General features: G+C 36.6%; 1 protein-coding gene across 1 annotated transcript; it reads left to right on the top strand.

Annotated features, from left to right (window-relative positions):
- cln6a (CLN6 transmembrane ER protein a) lies at window positions 1–19,529 on the top strand. The gene is made up of 7 exons (XM_038289790.1): window positions 1–192; window positions 4,417–4,537; window positions 4,637–4,735; window positions 9,479–9,667; window positions 11,330–11,385; window positions 13,977–14,099; window positions 18,846–19,529. Exons 1-7 carry the CDS (start codon window positions 152–154, stop codon window positions 19,114–19,116), a joined length of 900 nt encoding a protein of 299 aa, XP_038145718.1. The 5' UTR covers window positions 1–151; the 3' UTR covers window positions 19,117–19,529.
- Window positions 19,530–20,986: the final 1,457 nt, after the last annotated feature.

Here is a 20,986-nt window from a genome sequence, read left to right as displayed (position 1 = left end):
TGGAATGGGCGGAGCCAAAATGCTAACAAGGAAGTGAAAAACGCTTCTATCAGTTTCAATAAACTTTAGACGCCTTAAGCTCTTGTAATTTGGACACCGGCTTTTTTCTTGCTTCACTGATAAAAGAGAGACCGTTTAACCGGAACCTCCAATGCAGAATGTACGAAAACGTCGAGGCAACAATTTACACAGGTTTGGACCGTCTGCGCTGTTATGATTTCCTTTATCCCGATTTCCTGATTGTTTAGACGTATACGGCTCTATAGCACAGCCAACTGATGGTCCGTGTAGCTGTGTTGTGTCGAGTTTCACACCGTGGTCCAATCTGCAGTCACGCGACCCCGTCCCAGAATCCCTAAAAACCGATTGCTGCTCTACTCTGTGTTTTACGGCTTCTCCTGGAGCCTTCATGGTGCATTCAGATACACCCCGGAAAATAGACTATCATTGAATAACTACTGAAATGGTTGTTTATAACATTGTCATTAAATACGTTGCCATTCTTATTTAAAACCTAGCAAACAGCCTTTAACAAAGAAGTTTTACTGTGGTAAAATACAATTCTGAACTGTTGAAGTCAGACATAAAATGTAAAAAGCTAAAAAAAAACAAACATTGGAATTGCAATCAGAAAATGCAAACTGTTTCTTGATAAAATTGGTTAATAAAGCACATTAGGTTTAATATATGAGAGCTTTCGTGGTGCCAGCTTTGAACAACTGTGATTTGTTTTCATGATAAGATTATTATAATAAGATTAAATTAAAATTTTCCATTAGCCACCCTAAGAATTGGAAGGAAATGATGTGAACCACTGCCAGTAAGTCTCTATGTTTCTGTATGTGCACTTTTTTTTATTTTATTTAGTAGCCTCACTAATTTACAAAAGGGAACTCAAGAAAATCAAAGCTATTTCATTTCCAAGTATACAAAACACCTATTTTGTCCAAACTCAGTTTGAAGTTTTTTTTTTTTAAACACAGACCAATGTCCATCAGGATCACAGTCCTCTAGTGTCTATCTCCAGAAGTCTAAAGGAGGGGTAAAGCTTGGACAGGTTGCTAGTCCATGCACACACACAATCACACCTATGGTGATCAATCCGTCAAACTGCAGAGGCGGGGCCAGAACATTTTTATAAGGGTGGCCAGGCAATGACCAATGTACACTGAGGGGTGGCCTAAGGCAGATAGGTGCCAGAACCCCAGGATCAATCTACACTGTTCCAACAGGAAAATGAACGAGCAAAATATCCATATTTTCAAAATAAAGACTAACTATACTTTCCTACAGCCTTTGCTAACAAATAGATGCATATATTTAAAGATCTGTGTTCTCTATATAAAATGTATAGTGGATAAAATTCTTTCAGTTTTGAGTTATGGGGCATAAATCTTTTCCATCGTCATTACTTGTATCAATAAACATTCTCCATAAAATTGATATTTACAAGTACTAATATCTACATAAATTGATTATTTGATAAGTTTTTATTTAAGTTGTTATTTATGTACAATTTCACCGAAGACCTGGAATGAAACCAAGGTCGTTCTTGCAGCAAGGCAAAAGAGCTAACTTTTGTGTAGCCCAACACAGGCCATCATCCATCCATTTTCTGTCACACTTATCCCAATCGTGAGAGTTGCTGGTGCCTTGACAGCTGGAGATCGGCACCAGCACTATCAAACAACACTGAGACAAACAGGGCAAAGAACCATTCACGTACACACTCACACCTAAGGAGAATTTAGAGAAGCCATTTAACCCAACAGTCATGTTTTTGGACTTTAGGAGGAAGCTGGCGTACCTGGAGAGAACCCACGCATGCTCAGAGAGAACATGCAAACTCCACTCCATGCAGAAAGACCCCGGGTCGGGAATTGAACCCGGAACGTTCTTGTTGCAAGGCAGCAGTGCCACCCTCTGCAGCCCACAACATCATATAGGATACTAACATACAGACTACCGTTTCAATTGTATCTTAGTCTCATTAGGTACATTTACAACAGAATTTAAGTCCCACTCAGTGATAAAGTACAGTGAAAATACTATTTCCATAACAAACACTGAATTGGTAGATGAATATAAAGATCATATCATAACAAAAGGTTTATTCCTGCAACAATTCATGTCAGGATTCACGGATCCAGACACAAAAAATGGTGAATTAAAAACACGGACTTAGTAAAAAAAAAAAAAACAGCCAGGATACAATATTTATTTCAGTAATAGTTGCTTTTGATTTGTGAACAGTCAGCCCTGATTTTATATTTTCATTTTCCCAAAGTGTTGTAGACGAGGAGCAGGTTGAACTTTTATAACAATCAACTTCCTCTCCATTGTTTGCCATTTCAGAAATTACCCAGCACTGAGTGGATGTTTAGTCATATCTAGTCAATAAATAAATAAATATCATTTGTTAAAGTAGAAAATGTTCTGCATTTATCTTAATGTAGAAATAGAGACACACAAACATTCAGCGTCTATGGATTCCCCCAATATCTTATTTCCTTAAATTAGCATCTTTTAGTGATTTTAAAATAGAACTAGGTATATCATATTGAAAGTAATTGTAATCCTTTCATACAGGTAAAGTGAATGTAAACCTACCAATAGAGAAACTATTGTTTCCAGCATAATGAATGCAGATGATGTGGTTTGTTCCCATGACGACTAATAGCTTCAACCCTCAGAGCAGAGAAAAAAAAACAGGTACTAAATGCAATGGCAAGTTTCCATTAACACCATGATAAAGAGGCATATCATTCAGAAATGTTTTAATTGTGATTATATAAGAGCACTTTTTCTACATGTGTTTTTTTTTATAATCTTGTTTTGAATTTTGACAAAAAAAAGCCTGGATTTTGTTATTTTGAAATTGGATTAAAACTGAAGTCATAATGACAGATCAAGTGAATAAAGTAGAAACAAACTAAAACAGCAAACACTTAACAGTGCATTCGTGCTGTCATGTAACTGCAGGCATATGGAAAAAAACCCAAAACCATGAGTGTTGGCAAGTGCACAGACGGAGCATTTACTAGATGCTCAGACCCAACATGAACATAATGAAGAGTTGGTTGGCTTCCGTCCTGAACAGAACAAAGGTGAAAACTCATCAAACACAGATACAAATTTGATTCTTTAGCCAACATTCCAGACAGTCAAGGATGCAATTATCACACACTGTGAATCCTTGTGTGTTTTGGATGAGAGTGAAGGACCATCTACAGATCTGACACGATTCAACATATCATTTGCATCAGTGCGTCTCAGATTAAAGAGATGCTGGAGAGTTATAAAGGGGCACAGCGGGAGCTGCTGTCATTGCTTTGGATCGCATCATGAGTGTTTCAGGCAGCCTGGAGAGTTGGAAAAAAAACAAAACACATTTACCTACCTACGGTTACTCGAATGAATAAAAATTACAGTTTTCCAGTAATTATTTCATCTATTAAGGTAAAATGTTATCCAAATAATCCAGCCTGTGTGTGAAATAACAGGTTGAGCCACGCTGTGCAGCTACAGCTGAAGTCAGATGTTTGTGATAATTGGTCTGTTTTGGCATCTTAAGGGTATTTTGAGCCACTCTTTGTGGAATAGATTTATTCAAACCATGTTAAACAGGTTTTTGGATGACCTTTTTAGGGTGCTGCTTTGGCATCTCACTGCCGCCATTCAGAGATGGAATTCATGCGATGCTTTGGATCGCTTTTCCAGCTAAAAAAATGATGGCTGGGCATTCCTCTGGAATATTTTGGTAAAGAGCTTTATTCATGGATCTGCTGGTTAGTTCAAGGTTTGCAAGCCTTTCAGCAGCAAAGCAGCCCTACTAACCAGCATGTTTGTCAGATACTAGGATGTAATCGGATGCCCAAATACCTAAAAGTGTAATTTCTATCTCATCAGATGCAAAAATGTTTAATTTGACATGCAGCCACACGGTCCTGCCAGGTATTTGGAGGTATTCACTCATTCTGGCAAGGTAGCTGCATAGATGGAGCCATAACGCCCCCTCCCTACCTGATCTGTGGAAACTGCACAGCTGTTAACAAAACAACATGATCACTTGTATCAGTCAGGAAATTCATGAGCACCAGTATTCTGAAATCAGGAAATAAGGAGCAGAACAGATATATGATGAATGATGTATGGTTTTATAATTCAAATTCTCTCATTGATAAATGTGTATATTATATATATAGTCTTTTTTAATTAAATAAATGATTATCATCCATTCTTTCTGTGAATACTTAACGAGGAGCTGTTTATAAAACCAGATACCTGTAAAAGGCCATACTTTATTTTCAAATGATTGTAGTGGTATGAGCAGCAGTTTATTCTAATCCAGTCTGTGGGATGCAGCCCTTTTTGTTTTGGTTTTTTATTTGTGTTGCATTTTTTTTTCTTTTACAGCATTGCTGGTGTTTGTAAGGAAAATGTCCCGGCGAGGAAAACTTCTTCCTTTCACTTTGACCTGTGGTTCTGCCTGACTCTGCAGAACTGGATACTTGATTTTGGAAGACCTATCGCCATGGTATGCCGAACCTTAAGCTCCTAATATGTACTTTGATATTGTTGGATAGAATCAACCCGAGTTTAGGTATAAATACAAAAGTTTTTTGCATGTTTCTAGATCGTCCTTCCCCTGGAATGGTTTCCTCTGAACAAGCCAAGTGCTGGAGACTATTTCCACATGGCCTACAATGTCATTACACCATTTCTAATGCTGAAGGTAAATATTAAGCACACGGCTCTTTGGTAAGAATAAATCAGCTTTTTGCAGGTGCTCTAAAGCCTTTATAACCAAAGCTTCCTTATCATTTATATAGCTTTTGAAATGTCCTACTAGACGGTTTGCATTAAACTGTGATGATGCTCTGCACCTTTACTAGTATCCGTTAGATTTTCTTTTTAAATAGTTCAGAGTGGTTTTTTCTTTCAGATCATCACAAATATATATTAAGGCAAACGCCAACATTTTGCATATGTTTGATAATACAGCACACTTGGAATAGAGATGGAATAGAGACTGGCCTCAGATCTTGGTGTAATAATCCACACTTTGGAATATTATCACAGTTCAGGAATTTAAAAGGCATTCAATTTGGTTTTGTTCCATTTAACAGCAGTTAGACACTGACCTCCACTAATATCACTCCAAAAAATTTAAGTAGCAGCAATACTCTTAAAGAGACATTTCATATTTTGCTAATGATACTGCCACCTGTGGCGAAAATGCAGAACTGCAGAAGTTTTCTGCTCTGGTTCGTAACTCGTGCTCGTACTTTCAAGGTTTTTTTCTTTTTACTTTTTTCACCTTATGTGCAGTTGCCATTGGCGACTGAGTTGAACTGGACGCCGGTTGCTTCTGATTATCCACAAAATCCATCTTGAATATAATACTTTGATTGTTTGCCAGTTCAGACCCATTTAACTAATGGATGGGCTTGATGTCACATCCACAGAACAGCGCAGGAACTTCTGACCCAAAGTAAATTCAGTAAAATAGGTTACAGGCTTGTAGATGCATCGGTGCTAAACTACCGAGGTTTCGGTTTTCTCATCAAACAATCTTCAAAGGGCCATCTTTGCAGATCCATTCATGCTAGCAGTAAAAGGCTGGTTATACTCCCGCAGCAGTGCGTCGCAGTGAGCTTGTCGCAGAAATTTTTTATTTATACCCAATATTGAAGCATGGTCTGCTCTATGTTATTCCACTCCAAAACGCAAGAGGTACTTTCAGGAACTAGATTTGGAACTAGATATGGCAGAGGCGGTGAGGGTGTGGAGGCAAGTTTGTTCAAAAAATGAGGGACATGAGGGCGAAAAGGAGCAGGGATCCAGGTGGAAAAAGGGTCCCAGCGTTCTCGCGCACCTCGCTCTTCTAGCTGGTCCATCTTCACGAGTCGTTTTCCACAATGGCAGTCATACAAACAAAACAAGCCGTTAAGATACCAAACAGGAGATACGCATAGTGTAGAGCGGATGTAGATTTGACCAATCAGAGTCCTCCTGTCTGTGGTCACCTACAATTTTTCAGAGGTGCAGCAGAGTGTCTGCGGAAGGGGCGGGGGCACAATAGCATTCACTGCGACACAAACGCAGTCGACCTGGTTTCTGAGTATAAATCAGCCTTGACAGTAAAGTCCTGCGACTCCGGACAAAAGAAGCTTTTAAGGTCATGAAAACAATGAAACCGTGTGAAACATTGAAACATCTACATGCTTTTAGTTAGTGTAAACGGAAATCTGAATCACAATCACAACTTGGTTTGGTTGGGAAGAAAGTTGCAATTTTGACATTTGGCAAAATCATTTGACCTTATTTTAAACCCAGGATCTTGCCCCAAAGGCACAGTGCTACCACCTGCTCCACATAATAAAAACTGTAGATTTGTGTGGTATCAGTCAGTTCCTAATCAATTGTTTATTATCAACATTGGCGCTTATATTAGTTTTAAGATTCTCTTAAGGCGAAACCACACATTTTCTGTCAGCTGTGACCTTTTATTACATCTTTGAGTTTAGGAAAGAACTGGTTGGCTGCATAAAAAATCCTTATACCAAGTACTGTACATCAGTATAAGTATGTAACAGAAGTGGAAAAAAAAGTACAGTTTTCACCCTGAAATGACGTGGTCTGTTTAGAAGATGTTCTGATAACACTCAGTCATGAAGGTTTGGACCTATGAGCAGCATGCATCAAGTTAGTTAGCTTTATTATTTACTCTTTAGTTTAGCGTCTCATCGATAGGGTAAGAACTTAGGCAGAGATCAATGCTTTCCCTCCAGTTTAAGCAGGAATGCAGTCATTGTGTAGCTGCACTAATGTTCTGTTATTAACGTTATTACCAATTAAAGCGAGTGACTGTAGTTTTCAAAGAAAAGATTAGGGTGTACTTCAAATCGAGAAAGAAATATGAATCTTATCAAAGAAACATACATTAAAAGTCTGCTCTCCACTCATTTCTGTTATCTGTTTATTAATTACAATCTATTGTATGATGATATAGAAGCAGTTGTAGCTCTGATCTGATAATTCTTTAGTTTATAAAGCTGGAGTTGAAACCTAATTGCCTGCTTTTGATTAAAACTAATTAGATAAGGGAATCTTTGAAGGTTTTTTTTTTTTATTGCTATGTTGAATTACTTTTTAAAAGAGCTGCTAAAATGAATTTAGGAGCACAGAATGAGTAAAAACTGCCAGAAGACTTATAGTTAATTAGATTTAAAAAAGTCAAATTCAGGAGTAATTGGCATAATTTGAGATATTTTAAAAAATGTCCAAGTTTAAGCCAGAGACACTTTGGAGCCTCTCTACCTTGTTAACAGTTGCATATCAAAGCACCAAGACTGTCATGTTTGTTGGTAAGCATCCGTGTTTTATACTCTGATACACTTATTTATTATTAATTATATATATTTCACCCACATTTTAAGATTGATGTACTATTATTACATAACATTTACTTTTTTTTTTTAGATAATTGTCCTGCAAACTTATTATATAAATCATGCATGATGAATATTCATTTGTAGGTAATTCAGATTTTTACAGAATTCAGAAAAATAAACTATGTATTTGAAATAGATACACTAATTCATATTAATTTTGAGTAAGTATATTTTTGATTACTTTATTAATTCTAAATACATAAACCTGACAAAAACTATATTTATTGAATGAATATGCACCATGTAAGGATTATTAAATAGGTTTATGGTAAAATAAAAAAAATAAAAATAGTAAATAGGAATTTGTAATGTAATTAAATTACATGAATCTTCAAAATTGGGTGACGTATTTCTGTGAGTAGAAAAGGTGCTACTTTTAGTGCTTTAATTGTTTTGTATATTGTAATGTAATGTAAAGATCAGTAAAAAAAACAATTTCCCTCTTAAATATAAATGAAACACTTAAAGCATTGATTGATTCTCAGACCTTTGCAGGTAGATGAGCTTTGAGATTAAAGGTATAGTTGAGGATTTTTTTCAAAGTTTTGAAAAAGACCCGCCCTCTCCACATGCACTTGCACAACCCTGCACCCATTCCTGAGAGGAAACGTCTATTACATGCTTGCACAAGTCAATTTCTCCTCGTGCACGCTCTGTTTAAATGTTGCTGTTTGCATCACTCATATGACGGAGGATTAGGGCCAGGCTAAAGATTTTCTTTTCTTTTTTTTTTTTTCTTTTTTTTGAGAATAAAGTCATAATATTACGAGAATAAATTCATGAAATTACAAGAATAAAGTCGTAACATTATGAGAATAAAGTCGTAAAAATACGAGAATAAAGTCGTAATATTATTAGAATAAAGTCCTAATATTAGGACAATAATGTTGTATTTTATGACAACTCTTACAAGAAGTACTTTCTTCCTTAAAATGAGGAATGTGAAGCATCACGTGAAGTTATACTTGGGAATTGGTTTGACAAATAAGGAAATCTTTTAGCACCAGCATTAAATCGGGCAGTATGTCAAAGAGGACTCAGGCTACTGTTTGGTGGAGCTGGTTGGCCGTCATATGCTGATCAGAGCTCAAAGCTTTCTTTGAAACGGGTTATCATTCTCGTTATTTTTCATCATTATTCTAATTGATGCTATGACTTTATTCTCGTAATGTTACGACTTTATTATCGAAATAAATAAATAAAAAATCACTAGACTGGCCCTAATACTCCATCTTGCACTTTCGGAAAGAAGATTTGCAATTTTTCCGCTATATTCGTCTCGCCATCGGTAAGTGAAAATGGGGACAAGCACATAGGACGGCCTTACATAAACATATCACCAGAATGATTGAAAATTAGAAGGAACACTTATTTTGATGATCCATCCGGAAAAAGAACATCCTCCACTATAGCTTTAAGATAAGTGCCACATATCGGTATCGGCTCATCCTGATTACAGCAAGGCTGATCAGTCGCCTCTAAATGTTTTTCTATCTATTTACAAAGAATAGAAAGAAATTACAAGAAGAAAATCGTAACATTACGAGAATAAAGTCGTAACATTATGAGAATAAATGTTACGACTATTTAAACAGTAATAATACTGCAACTAGTTATGAAGGCAGGTAGGTGTGTTTGTTCTATGAGATTTATTTACCCAGTATCACTAACAAAGAACAGCAAAGCAAAGAGAATATACAACACCTGAAACCAAGCATGCATTTTATTTTTATTTTTGGGTTTGACATTTTCTTGTGGGACCAGGTTATTAAACTAAGATCAATTCCCCTGCAATGAATTATTCATTACATTTACAGCAGATGCTCGCTTGAAATAAAGGAGAAACTAGACAGCTGGCAGTAAGAACAAAAGCCAGTGGAGCTTAGCAGAAACAAATAAAAGTTCGAAGAGTGAGGGAGAAAATGCATCACAATACTGTTAAAGTTGTCAGAATCCCAACAGGACTGGTCTGTTCTAACACAGCTGGTATTAAAGCAAGCGAGGTGTTCTGCTCCTTCCAGCTGATCGAGCGCACTCCTAGGCCCGTCTCCCGCACAGCCGTCCACCTCTGCATCGTCACTTTCGTCATGGGGGCCAGCATCCACCTGGTGGGGGACTCCATCAATCACCGGCTCATCCTGAGCGGCTACCAGCTCCACCTGTCAGTCAGAGAAAACCCCATCATCAAAGACCTCAAACCAGCGTCACTGGTAAGACTCAGGGAAACCCCATCACAGGCGAACTGGGAAAACATTGTAATGTTTTCAAAGTCTTGTCAGCATTAGAAGTGTATCTCTGTTAATCCTCCAAGCTCTTCATTTGTCAAAAAATTGTTTTCCTAAAATATGTTGCCTTCCTTCGGCGACTTTATAAACAAGCGTGATGGTGTCTGCCCGCCAACACGCAGCGCATCTGGAGATCAATTAGGGTTCATTCAGGTTTGTCTCAGCAGGAGGGAAAGCCAGATTCTTCTTAACCTGTTACTGTCATCTGACAGCAAGAGATGAGAAGTTAGATATGTAATTATTCCTCTCCGGCGGAGTGTGTGACCTGTGAGTTAATTCACATCTTTAAATTGGCTCTGATTCTCAATGCTAGTTTCAGAACATCACCGTTGCTCTGACAACAATCAGGAGATACCGATCAGGAGATGGAAACATGCCTTCTATGAGCTCTCTAACAAGCTATTTGATTCACAATAACTCTTTCATTCTGAAAGGTTTTTCTATCTCAGTGCCAATAGATTCTTGGAAATATTAATAAGGCAAAGCCAGAAAGCAGTCTGTCATTTTGCCTCTGCGTCATGGGCTGATGAAGGCCGTTTTCAGTATTCCACATTCAGCGCAGAAAATCAGAGCTGATCTAAAATCTGTTTAAGGTTGCAGCTTTTCTGCTGGTCATAATCACAGTTTACTTTCTGTCATGATAGTACAATTTCAAACTATATCCATTTACAGGAAAACATTTAATATCACTGGAATAATAATTTACAAATGATTGAGCTTATAAAAAAAGTACAATCTCAAAATGGAGCAAGCTTTCTCAACAGAATTGCAGATGCTTTTTTAATAAATGTTAAAAATAAATAACCTACAAATCTTAATTTAACAATAGCAAAAATATGCAAACAACATTTTTCTTTAATATAAATACCACACTAAATCGGTATCAATATGTTTGTACTTTTGACCCCATTGTGTCCAATTAAGATATTGTGTCTCCATTAACGGAGAAGGATCTCCGTTAATGGAGATCCTTTTTGACCTCCATACAGTAAATAGGCTCTTTCAATGTAAAAAGAGCAGACAGTGTCTCGTTAGGAGTGATGGTTTTGGGTAGATTTAGCTTTTTCCTTATATAATTTTATATTTGCTTAGATTATATTTCCCTGTAGATCTTAAACATTGGGGTTGGACTTAAAATACTAAACTGTAAGGGTCAAGTTATAAAAAAATAATAAATCAAAATGTTGCGATTTGTGCATTAATATAATAATTAGTTTAAGTGTGTGAATATTTTCTTTAAGGATCTGCTCTCTGTGGTTCTCTGTGGTAAAATCATATAATTAGGGGCCAAATGTGACTCAGACAATTTCTTCCTAATTAATCCCTTCTGCAGTGTTTGAAAATATGTGCATCTGTTATATTTCCACCCCCATTTTTTTCGTACTCTGCTGCCTCCATGTTTTTGCACTCTATATAAATGTGGGTTTGAAATAAAGCAGAATAAGGGTGAGTACTACACCAGTAGGTGGCAATGTTGTCTAAAGCTGAAACGCACTGTTTCAGCTTTGGGCACTGTTGGTTAAACTTATCTACAGATGCTGGATGAGCTCCAGTCATTGATCCATTGTTTCTGCTCTTCCTTCACAGATTGATTCCTTTGAGCTGCTGTATTATTACGATGAACACTTGGGACACTTAATGTGGTATGTGTTTAGGGTTATTGCATAATGTGTTCTAAAATGTTGCAGGATACGGAATATGTTTTTATGCAGTGAGTAATGATCTGTTTCTGTTTAAATCTAGATTATGTTGGTACAAACACAGAGACGGAGGGCACAGACAATATCTGTGTTTTGGCAAAAAATTCTAATAAATATCAGATGTTATTCTTTGAATAAGAAACCATTACTGAAATATGAGGTTATTTCCAAAGCATCCTGGCCTGGTCCAAAGTAGGCTGAAGCTTTTACATCTGCCCTAGTTCTGTGGAGAAATTAAGGGGAGGATTTATTATCACAGGCATTTTTGCACCTCATCAAAATTCAGTTCTAATCTCTGCCCGAGTGTCCAGTTCTGAGTGTTTGAAATTATTCAAATGTGTCCCGTGCTACAAACTGTGCTCATTTTAGCAGGGACCAGCACCTTCACTCAAAATAACATGGAATAAAGTCTTAAATAAAATGTCAAATATAGTAGAAGAATACAGCACTGAAAAAACCTAAATCTGTCTGCGCTGAACCATGGAAATCAGCTCCGCCAGAGTCATGAGAGCCTCTTCTCCTAATGGTCCAAGCACCTTGTTGAAGCTTGGGATTCGAGTTTTCATTTCCATTTGCCCATTTATTGCTTTAATACATAATAAATAGAAATAAAAATAAATAAAAGGACTGGGAAAGGTGAAGTAACCAGACTGCAGAATGCAGCAGAGGGCTGTGAATTTCACTGCATAAGTTAGATATACTCTATATCCATAACAATGAACATGGGTGTTTTAAAAGCAGCAATCTTTATTTAAAGACAGGACATTATGTTAGCACTATTAATCCTTTTCATTGTAATTAGTCAGGTATTTAAATGATCATCAATTAACTTAGTTCATTAATAATTGATGGCTGGACCCCAGTTAAACAGTTGGGGGTCTTTAGATCCAATGCAGAAATTAAATGAAACGATAAAAACATTAATATATAAGTTCTCAAAGATATTAAATGCATCACTTAAAAATGGATAAAACCAACTTCTTTGGTTTCTTCGTTTAATTTACTTGAGGTCGATTAATTTGTTGAAAGATTTTTATAATTGACCAATAATTTGGTCAAGTGGTCAGAAGGTAAAAAGTTTCGGAACTATCAAACTATTGAACTTCTTTTACATAGCCATTTTAATTCATTTAAAATATCAAACAGGTGTGTTTTTTTCTTTTTAGCTCAAACTCACAATTAAGATAAATTAGTTTGCTAAGAATATTTCCTGCTAGAAACATTGGAAAAAAAGACTACATTACTAAAAAAAACTAAAATAATTGGTAGCTGTAGCCCTATTTTATTTCACAAGGTTTGTCATTTATATACAGTATATATATATTTTTTTTCCAAATACCGAGATGCAGAACAGTAAATGGTTTGACAGCAGGTCAATCTTTTTGCATTTCAAGCATTCAACAAATGTTTGGTTCTTGATGGAGTTTGATGTAAGATCATGGTAACTTTATTACAGCACCCCAACCTTCATTCACTTATCTAATTACTAACCAGGATGTCAAGTACAAAACATTGACTGGCATCTAAATTCCTTTTTTACATTTTAAGTGAATACATTCGGATGACTCTAATGACTGCAGCTGCAACATCAAATCTCCCGGAGTTAACCTTCACTTTTTCATTAATTACCAATCATTAGTTCAGCATGTTTAAAGAGGAGGAGAAAAGGACAAAGAATTCTGAGAAATATTATCTTACATTTTTTATAAGGCCATTCTCCCGGTCGCAGGCTGACAGCTGGTTAATATGTCTTCCACAATCCTATACTTATCTTTTAAGAGACACTATTGGAAAATATATAAAGTTCCTTAGCTTTCCTCATTGAAGCGACCCTTGGTGTCTGAATATAAACTCCCTGCTGTATCTGGTGGATTGCATTTGAATAGATATCAGTTGAACAGCTTCATGACCTTCAATAAGAACCATATGATTTCCTCACATTTGAATAGATGTCTGACCTTGATGTCCGATTGGCAGTGATCAGTATGAATCTATGTAAGCGGCTTGAAGCAAAGTACATACAAAGTCCATATATAATGGACTGCATTATATGAGTCTTATTATATAATGCAAGTTTAAGGCTGGAGAGGCTCTTCTTTAATACACTTTATTAGTTTTTAAGTTTGTTCCACTTGTGTTGCACCAATACGGTTGTGTAAATAAGGTCCTCCTGCTGTTTAAATTACATCTGATGAATGTTGCTGCTGATTGAGTTGAAAAGTTACACAGTTGAAGTTTCTTTTCAGTAAAGTTTTTACTCTTCTTTGGTTTAAAAACCGTTCATTTCAATTAACGTATTTAATTATCTTTAGTCTGTCTCGTGGCTACCGTTAATGCTTTTTATCTTTCCGCCGCTTTCACTCGTTTTTAAAGTGCCACAGCCTTGGCAGAGATTAGCAACGGATCTTTGATGGAGCCATTTGGTGCAATTATGTAGATTTAAACCAAACTGCACTCTTAAGTACATCACCATTCTACAAAATGTAAGGTGAGCAGGAAAATTTTCATCTAAGAGCATGTTTGTTTTCTTTCAGGTATATTCCATTCTTCATCATTCTGTTATTCTACTTCAGTGGCTGCTTCTCAAAGTCAGAGGATGAGAAGAAAATCCCCATCTCAGGTTGGCTGTTACTGGGACCCAGCGCTCTCTACTATTGGTCAGTTTTTGATGGGATTCCTCATCATGCACATTGGAAACATTGGAAAGGACTTATATGTAATTTTGATTTAATGCTATGTTAATTAAAAGTGAATCTCACAGAAAAACGGCCTATATTTCAACAATTGGAAAAGTGAAACATATTGTGTTGCTTCGTTCCACACAGAATTATCTTAATCTTTAATTTCTTTTAACTTTGATAATTATGGTTTACAGCTAATTAAATCCCATATGACCAAATGAATAAGGAATGAATCACACACACAAATGTCTCACACTGGTGATCATACTCATGAGTCTGTCCATGTGCTGTATAGTAAACACACTGATTACCTAATCAGGGCTCCTTTAATGTGAATTATTGCATCAGTGCAGCGTGGCATGAAGGAGATCAGTCTGTGGTTCTGCTCAGGTTTAATAAAAACGGTTTCCTCGTCAATCATTAAAGCTTTTTAGATGAGAGCCTGAGGCAGTGTTGCCAGGGACCAAGTCCTGCTTAGAAATGAAACCAGCATCTCTGTAAACCTGCTCTGCAGAAGGAAGCATGACCTCTCGTAAAAATATCCTGATGGATAGCTATGAGGAGTTTGCACTTTAGAAAACCCAGTGAACCAAAGCCAGCAGATGAGACTGCATCCAAATCCTCACTAACCGTAGAAATTTCACACTGGCCTTGAAAAAATGTGGATTCTGTCTCTACTTTCCTCTCCCAGAGTGTGGGACCTAATTTCCAAATGAAATGCAAGCATTTGTTTCATTTGAAAGAAGATGTTGTAACACAAAGAAAGAATCTTGTTCTTTTTTCCTATTATAAAACAATAATTTATTTCCTGGTTCAGAAACGTCGAAACAAAAGAAATGTGACAGTTTAGCTGCTCAGATCCTGGAAACATATGATGTCATTTAGTTTTTTTATTGAAGCTATGGATAACATTAATTTCAGTCAGGTGATCAGACATATCAATATAAACATAATAAATATTAGCAATCATAAGCCATGTTAATGTAAAGCATGATCTAACTTAATAATAAATAGCAAAAGCACTCACAGGGCGCAGACTTCCGGCAAGTGAAATTCGCCTCATATTGTACCGTACACCTTTAGCTAAAACTATCATGATCTGGATTATTATGATATTTTAATGAATTGTTCCTTGGCATGAGGAACACCTCTGGTAAAAAGCCTCTGCAGCCTCTGGTGTCTGTTCTGCTCTCACCTACTTCATTCGCTCGGCTTTCTTCTTCAGTCGGCAGAATGAGACTTCCAGTGAGGCATGGCTCCCTTCCTTGTGATTTTATATATAAAACTGCTTAAACTGCTTTTTGAGTCCGATGCTTTAAAGAATCCTGTTTCCTGATCATTATCTGGATCATCACCAAACTGTAACTGATTGTTCATTGGTTGAAAATTTTATGAAAATCTGTTCATAACTTTTTAATAAATCCTGCTAACAGAAAGACAAACACGACTGAAATCATCACCTCCTTGGTGGAGGTAATAAAGACAGAGTATTCGTGAAATTAAACAGGAAACATAGTAATGTTTATTTAAGGGTTTTCCATAATATTAGGGTTCTTTATGTTGAAGAATTTCACAGCGGTCTGCTCTTTTCAGTGATTGGAAGAGGAGTAACAATTCTTTATGAAAGACATATAAAGTTAGATTTTGACTTTTAAAATAATTTTCTATGTATCAAAACATAACTAAAATCACTACAGGGTAATTATGAGATCATGCTGATAGTCCTTAACAATGTAACTAAAGAATACACTTTGGACCTCAAAGCCGGAATTAGTACATATCCAGATCACCACAGATGTAAATCATCCAGAAGATTCCTGGTTCCTTAAACACCAAATTTAGCTGAAGCCCACAAACTTTAAATCTCCCCCAAACTTTGTTTTAATCCTCTGAATATGAATATTTCCCATGTTGCTTGTGTACATTTTCTACCAGATTTTCTTCCCACTAAATGTTTGTATTACATCTACATACAGCACTTTAAAGAGCGTCTTTCTTAAGCAACAACCTTTTCAGTGTAGTGGAGGGCGTCTGCTGTCCAGACACTTATGTAGCAGACATTCACTGATCGTGTGGGCAATAATCTCACCTCTATATAACATTTCTTGATAAAACTTCCTGTATGTTATATTTTAATGTTTAAGAAAAAACATTTTGAGTCTTCACTAAGTTTAAGCGATACTTCCCCAATCTTGTTATGTCCCTCTGTGGAAGGACTCTATATAAGATTCTAATTTAAACATCCATCCATCCATTTTCCTTCAGGCTTATCCCAAGCGGGGTCAACGGGGGGTGTTGGTGCCTGTCTCCAGCTGTCTATGGGGTTCACCCTGGACAGGTCACCAGCCTGTCATGGGGCAACACAGAGACACACAGGACAAACAACCATTCTCGCACACACTCACACCTAGGGAGAATTTAGAGAAGCCCATTAACCTAACGGTCATGTTTTTGGACTGGGATCAAACTGGAGTACCCGGAGAGAACCCACGCATGCCCAGGGAGAACATGCAAACTCCATGCAGAAAAACCCCGGGCCGAGAATCAAACCCAGGACCTTCTTGCTGCAAGGCAGCAGTGCTACCCACTGCAGCACTGACCAGCCAATCTAATTTAAACTGATTTTCAGAAATAATTCTACTTTGAATAATATTTAAATGTATTGATTCACACCTTTAAAATTAGATTTTTTTTTTATTATTAAACCAAAAAAAATCAGTGAGAACTGTTATGTTTATTAGACTTATCTACACCGTCCTGTTAAAATACTCTGTACATTCGATAAAGCAGACACTTGAAAAACCAAACAATATAAGTTATAAGAACTAATTGTTCCACTTTCCATCAAAACAATAAACAGTATCCAACAGTAAATGGTGAAATAGACAATGGTATCCAACATTTTAAACTAAACTGACATGCTTCTTTTATGAATTCATCTTACAACGGATTCTGTATAGTAGGGTCTTTATTTATATAAATATATAAATTGTGAATGTAATGTAACATGCTTCTTTAATGTATTTATCTTTTTTATAATTTAAATTCTATAGCAGCGTTTTTATGTGTGAATGTAGTGTGACACACTATTTGGACTATGTAGCAGCCAGAGTCTGCACCCAAGATAAATTTCCTCTGGGACAATAAAGTTCATCATCATCAATAGCATACTTCCAGCATATTTAAACAACCATATCTTTCCCATAGAGCCACACTCAGAGTCACACGGCACTTTTCTACAGACCAACATCTAACTGGCTTTTCTCCAGCTTTTCTCTGCTGCTCCCTTCTCAGTACTCTGTCTTGCCAAACCATGTCATGATGCTGTGACAGAGAAACATGCATCTGCCAAAGTCTTAGTGACGAATGTGTTTATAGTTCCCGTTACAGTGGATTACAAATAATGATGACACAGAGATGCTGCTGGCAAACAGGGATTGCTAAATGTGATTGCTGAGGGTGACAACTGGTATGCTTTAGGGCACTAATAGCCTGACAGAATGATGCTGTGGTCTGCAGTTTAAAAACACAACAGTTTGCTGACCTAAGTAGCATATTTCAAATCTGGAGGACAGCTTGGAATGATTTAGTCAGATTTATCAGGAAACTATTAGAAAATATATCAAAAAAAGAAGAAATTGGCTGACAAACCCAAATCTAGTCGTCCAAGGTAGTTTATCCTGAAAGTAAGTGGCAAGATATTAAAAGAAGCATACAAAGAGACTGCAAACTTAATACACATATATGGGATATGTGCAGAGATGAAATGGTTGCTCTCTATGAATAACATGTAGCAGCTGGACAGAGCTCAGAACATAAAGAGTTTTTTTTTTGTTTTTATAAAAGACAAACCCAAAATTTAGATTACACCATAAACTAAAGGACATAAAACCAAAGGAAAATAATGGTGGCCGAAGCATAAAGCCAGAAGTATGATGGTTTGAGGATGCCTTGCAGGAGCAGGACCAGGGGCCTCATGTATACTGTAACATCAAAAATGCAAATGTATAAAAATGATAGTTGCAGGAAAGTGTGCAAACCTTTAAGCTTCCATGAGAATTTGAGGATGTAACGCACATTTCTTAACCTACATTAACAAGAAAAAAAAATTATATAAACCTGAATAAATGACATCAGACTGTTTAGTTAATTTAAGCAAATATTTATTGGAGTGTCCCAGTTTCTCACAACCGCATTCAACACTATAATGCTTTTTGTTTAAGGAAACGTTGGTCTCACTCCTTATATCCATGCAGGTTTGATTACCTAATCTGCAGCTGTTATGATTTGCACACTTTCTTTAAAACCTTGTTCGACTCAAAGTAAAGAATTTTTCCTCCTCTCCTCCTGCCTGCACTTTCTAGCCAAAGTCAATATTTTTATTCAAACCAAAGCAGAAAGATCATGGTTAGATGAATATCTTGTTTTTAATGGAATGCAAGGCTTATCATCATCATCGCCACATTAACCAACATTAGTGCATATTTTCCTGGTATCATACAGCCCTAGATGAACCTGCCATTAAACTCGGTCCTGTTAATATTTTTCTAGGTAGAAACTTTGACGACAGTTTGATTCTGGTCCAATGATAATTGGTTTAGCATTTGGAATATTAATTAGATTTCACATTTTAATCATAGTCACTTTATCATTTTGCCTTTGATTGCTTAACAAAATAACATGTTGGAAGAATAAACTCTGTTTCTCCTCCTTCTCTCAAAGGTACCTGGTCACTGAGGGGCAAATCACCGAACTCTTCCTCCTTACTTTCCTCGCCATGTTTGCCATGATGATTTTTCAACATCGTAAAGGCCTGGGCCCAGACTGCAATGGCTCTTTTCTTTTTTATAGCTTCAGCATTACTGTGCTGCTGGTGTCTCTGTGGGTGGCCTATCTGTGGAACGACCCGGTGCTTCGCAAAAAATATCCCAACTTTCTTTATGTTCCAGAGCCCTGGTCCTACTACTCTTTACACATAAGAAAAAGCCAGTGAAACAAAGTGTTCAAATTCTAAAGAAATGGGAGAAACAGGTTTTCATAAGGTGACCTTTTGTTTTTGAAACGCAGTTCATGGAACGGAGATTAAATCTACTCCCAGACAGTATTGAGGTCATCTCTGATACCTGCTGAGCGCTGCTGCAACACAGAGACAAAAAAATTCTAAGAAAAAAAAAATGTTTTAGGTGTTATTAAGATTTTTAAATATTTTTGAGGACTTTTCCTTTTTTAAAGTTCAAAGTAAATCACTGTATATTTACCCGCTTAAAGGATGTCAGTGTCTCATTTTCAGTTTAGTTACCTACCACACGTAAAACAGCTGCATATCTGTAATAAATTGAATATTTTTAAAGATGTATGCCATGAGAACACTGTATTCTTTGAATAAAGGTTTGCAATAATTTTTTACAGAGGACTCTGGCTCCTTTACTTGTGGGAATATACCAGAAAAACAGCAGCAAATGCATGAGGCAAAGTCTTCTCCTCAAACTATCCGTTTGTTCTCTTGCGAAATGCACTGACATAAATCTTTTACCAACTCAGAGGAAACAGCTGCCTCTCTGTGGCTCACAAGTGGGAAACAAACGTAATTCCAGACACTCTCAGGAAAATATACATCCTTTTTCATTATTTTTGTGAAATATAAAATCCAACTAAAACCGAGACAGGATGGAGCGCAGTTTGTTTCTTCACACCATCTGTTTCAGGTCAAACATTTACAGCATATTAACACAGAGGGGAGTGGCTCTGCTTGGCCAAAGGCATTCAACAGGAAGCCGTGTAAGTTAATGTGGCGCTCTTATATCCTCCACTGCTCTGTTTTCACTCTGTGCACCAGATGTTGAGAGAAGGGATTTAGTAACATCCAACATCTGGATCTTGTTCAGAGATGCATGAATTCTCACTTTGAAGGATTGCAAAGCAGAAGACAGGCATTTTTGGCACAACTCTCAAAGAGAGCAAATTATCATCGGCAGGCTGACAAAGTAAAGCTGCATAAAAGCAAATGTATAGATCTATGGGAGATTACAATCAAAATGAGCCTTGTAGGCGGTGTGGAAATGGTCCAAATCCATGAGAATCTTCCTGTCTGCTTCTGTTGGATCTGCTCAGCTTTTTATACCGCTGACTACAATTTGATCGATTAACTAATTGGTTGAAATGAGATGTACTTTGGAGCAGTTTTCTCAGAATTTTGACTGAAAAATCCTTGCCGATGGCTGCTTTTAAGTTTTCCTGCACTTCTCTGTTCTATAGTTTGCCACAAAGTCCTGATTTAAGATCCCTTTTTTTTTTTTTTTTTTTTTTATCAAAATCGGCTTCCTCTTAAGTACCATTTAAACATTTAATATTTTATTACTGTTTGGTAGAGGATGAGATGTAGAAATTGTAAGCACCAATGTATTTCCAAGGTGGTGTTAAATTAAGACGTTTGATCTTTTTTAGTTAATTCCAATATAGATTTCACCTTGGATGATCAGTATTTACTTCATTAATCAACTGTCCCACATCTTACCAATATAATGATATTAGTTGCATATAGACATTACTGTTTTTATTTGGCAAATACAATATTCTTCATTTGTCTTCTTCATAAAAGTACAAATTTACAGCAAAGGAAATAAATCTTTGGTTTGTTGTTAACTACAATCAAAGTTCCCCTTTCTCCTCCTTTCTTTTAATGTGGTATCTTTTAGGCCTTGACTAGACTGGAACATAGGATGTATAGAGTATATCACCAGTGGATTGTGTTATTTCATCTCATTGTTGCCCTAGTTTTGTCCATTACACCTGCTGTTAAGCTGAAGGGGATTGGGGCCTTTGGAAAGCTGCAGGGTGCACACGCCCCAGTGATAAGGGATGGA

Source organism: Cyprinodon tularosa, unplaced genomic scaffold, assembly GCF_016077235.1.
Source record: "Cyprinodon tularosa strain WSP-4 unplaced genomic scaffold, ASM1607723v1 ctg272, whole genome shotgun sequence".
In the NCBI taxonomy this organism is placed as follows: Eukaryota; Metazoa; Chordata; class Actinopteri; order Cyprinodontiformes; family Cyprinodontidae; genus Cyprinodon; species Cyprinodon tularosa.
This window is presented reverse-complemented; position numbering and strand designations above follow the sequence as displayed.

Excerpts from the sequence above, each read along its gene's own strand:
- cln6a (XM_038289790.1), top strand. The coding sequence starts at position 152 with ATGCAGAATGTACGAAAACGTCGAGGCAACAATTTACACAG. Across the intron at positions 4,538-4,636 it reads TTGGAAGACCTATCGCCATG|ATCGTCCTTCCCCTGGAATG; the intron begins GTATGCCGAACC and ends GCATGTTTCTAG. Across the intron at positions 9,668-11,329 it reads ACCTCAAACCAGCGTCACTG|ATTGATTCCTTTGAGCTGCT; the intron begins GTAAGACTCAGG and ends CTTCCTTCACAG.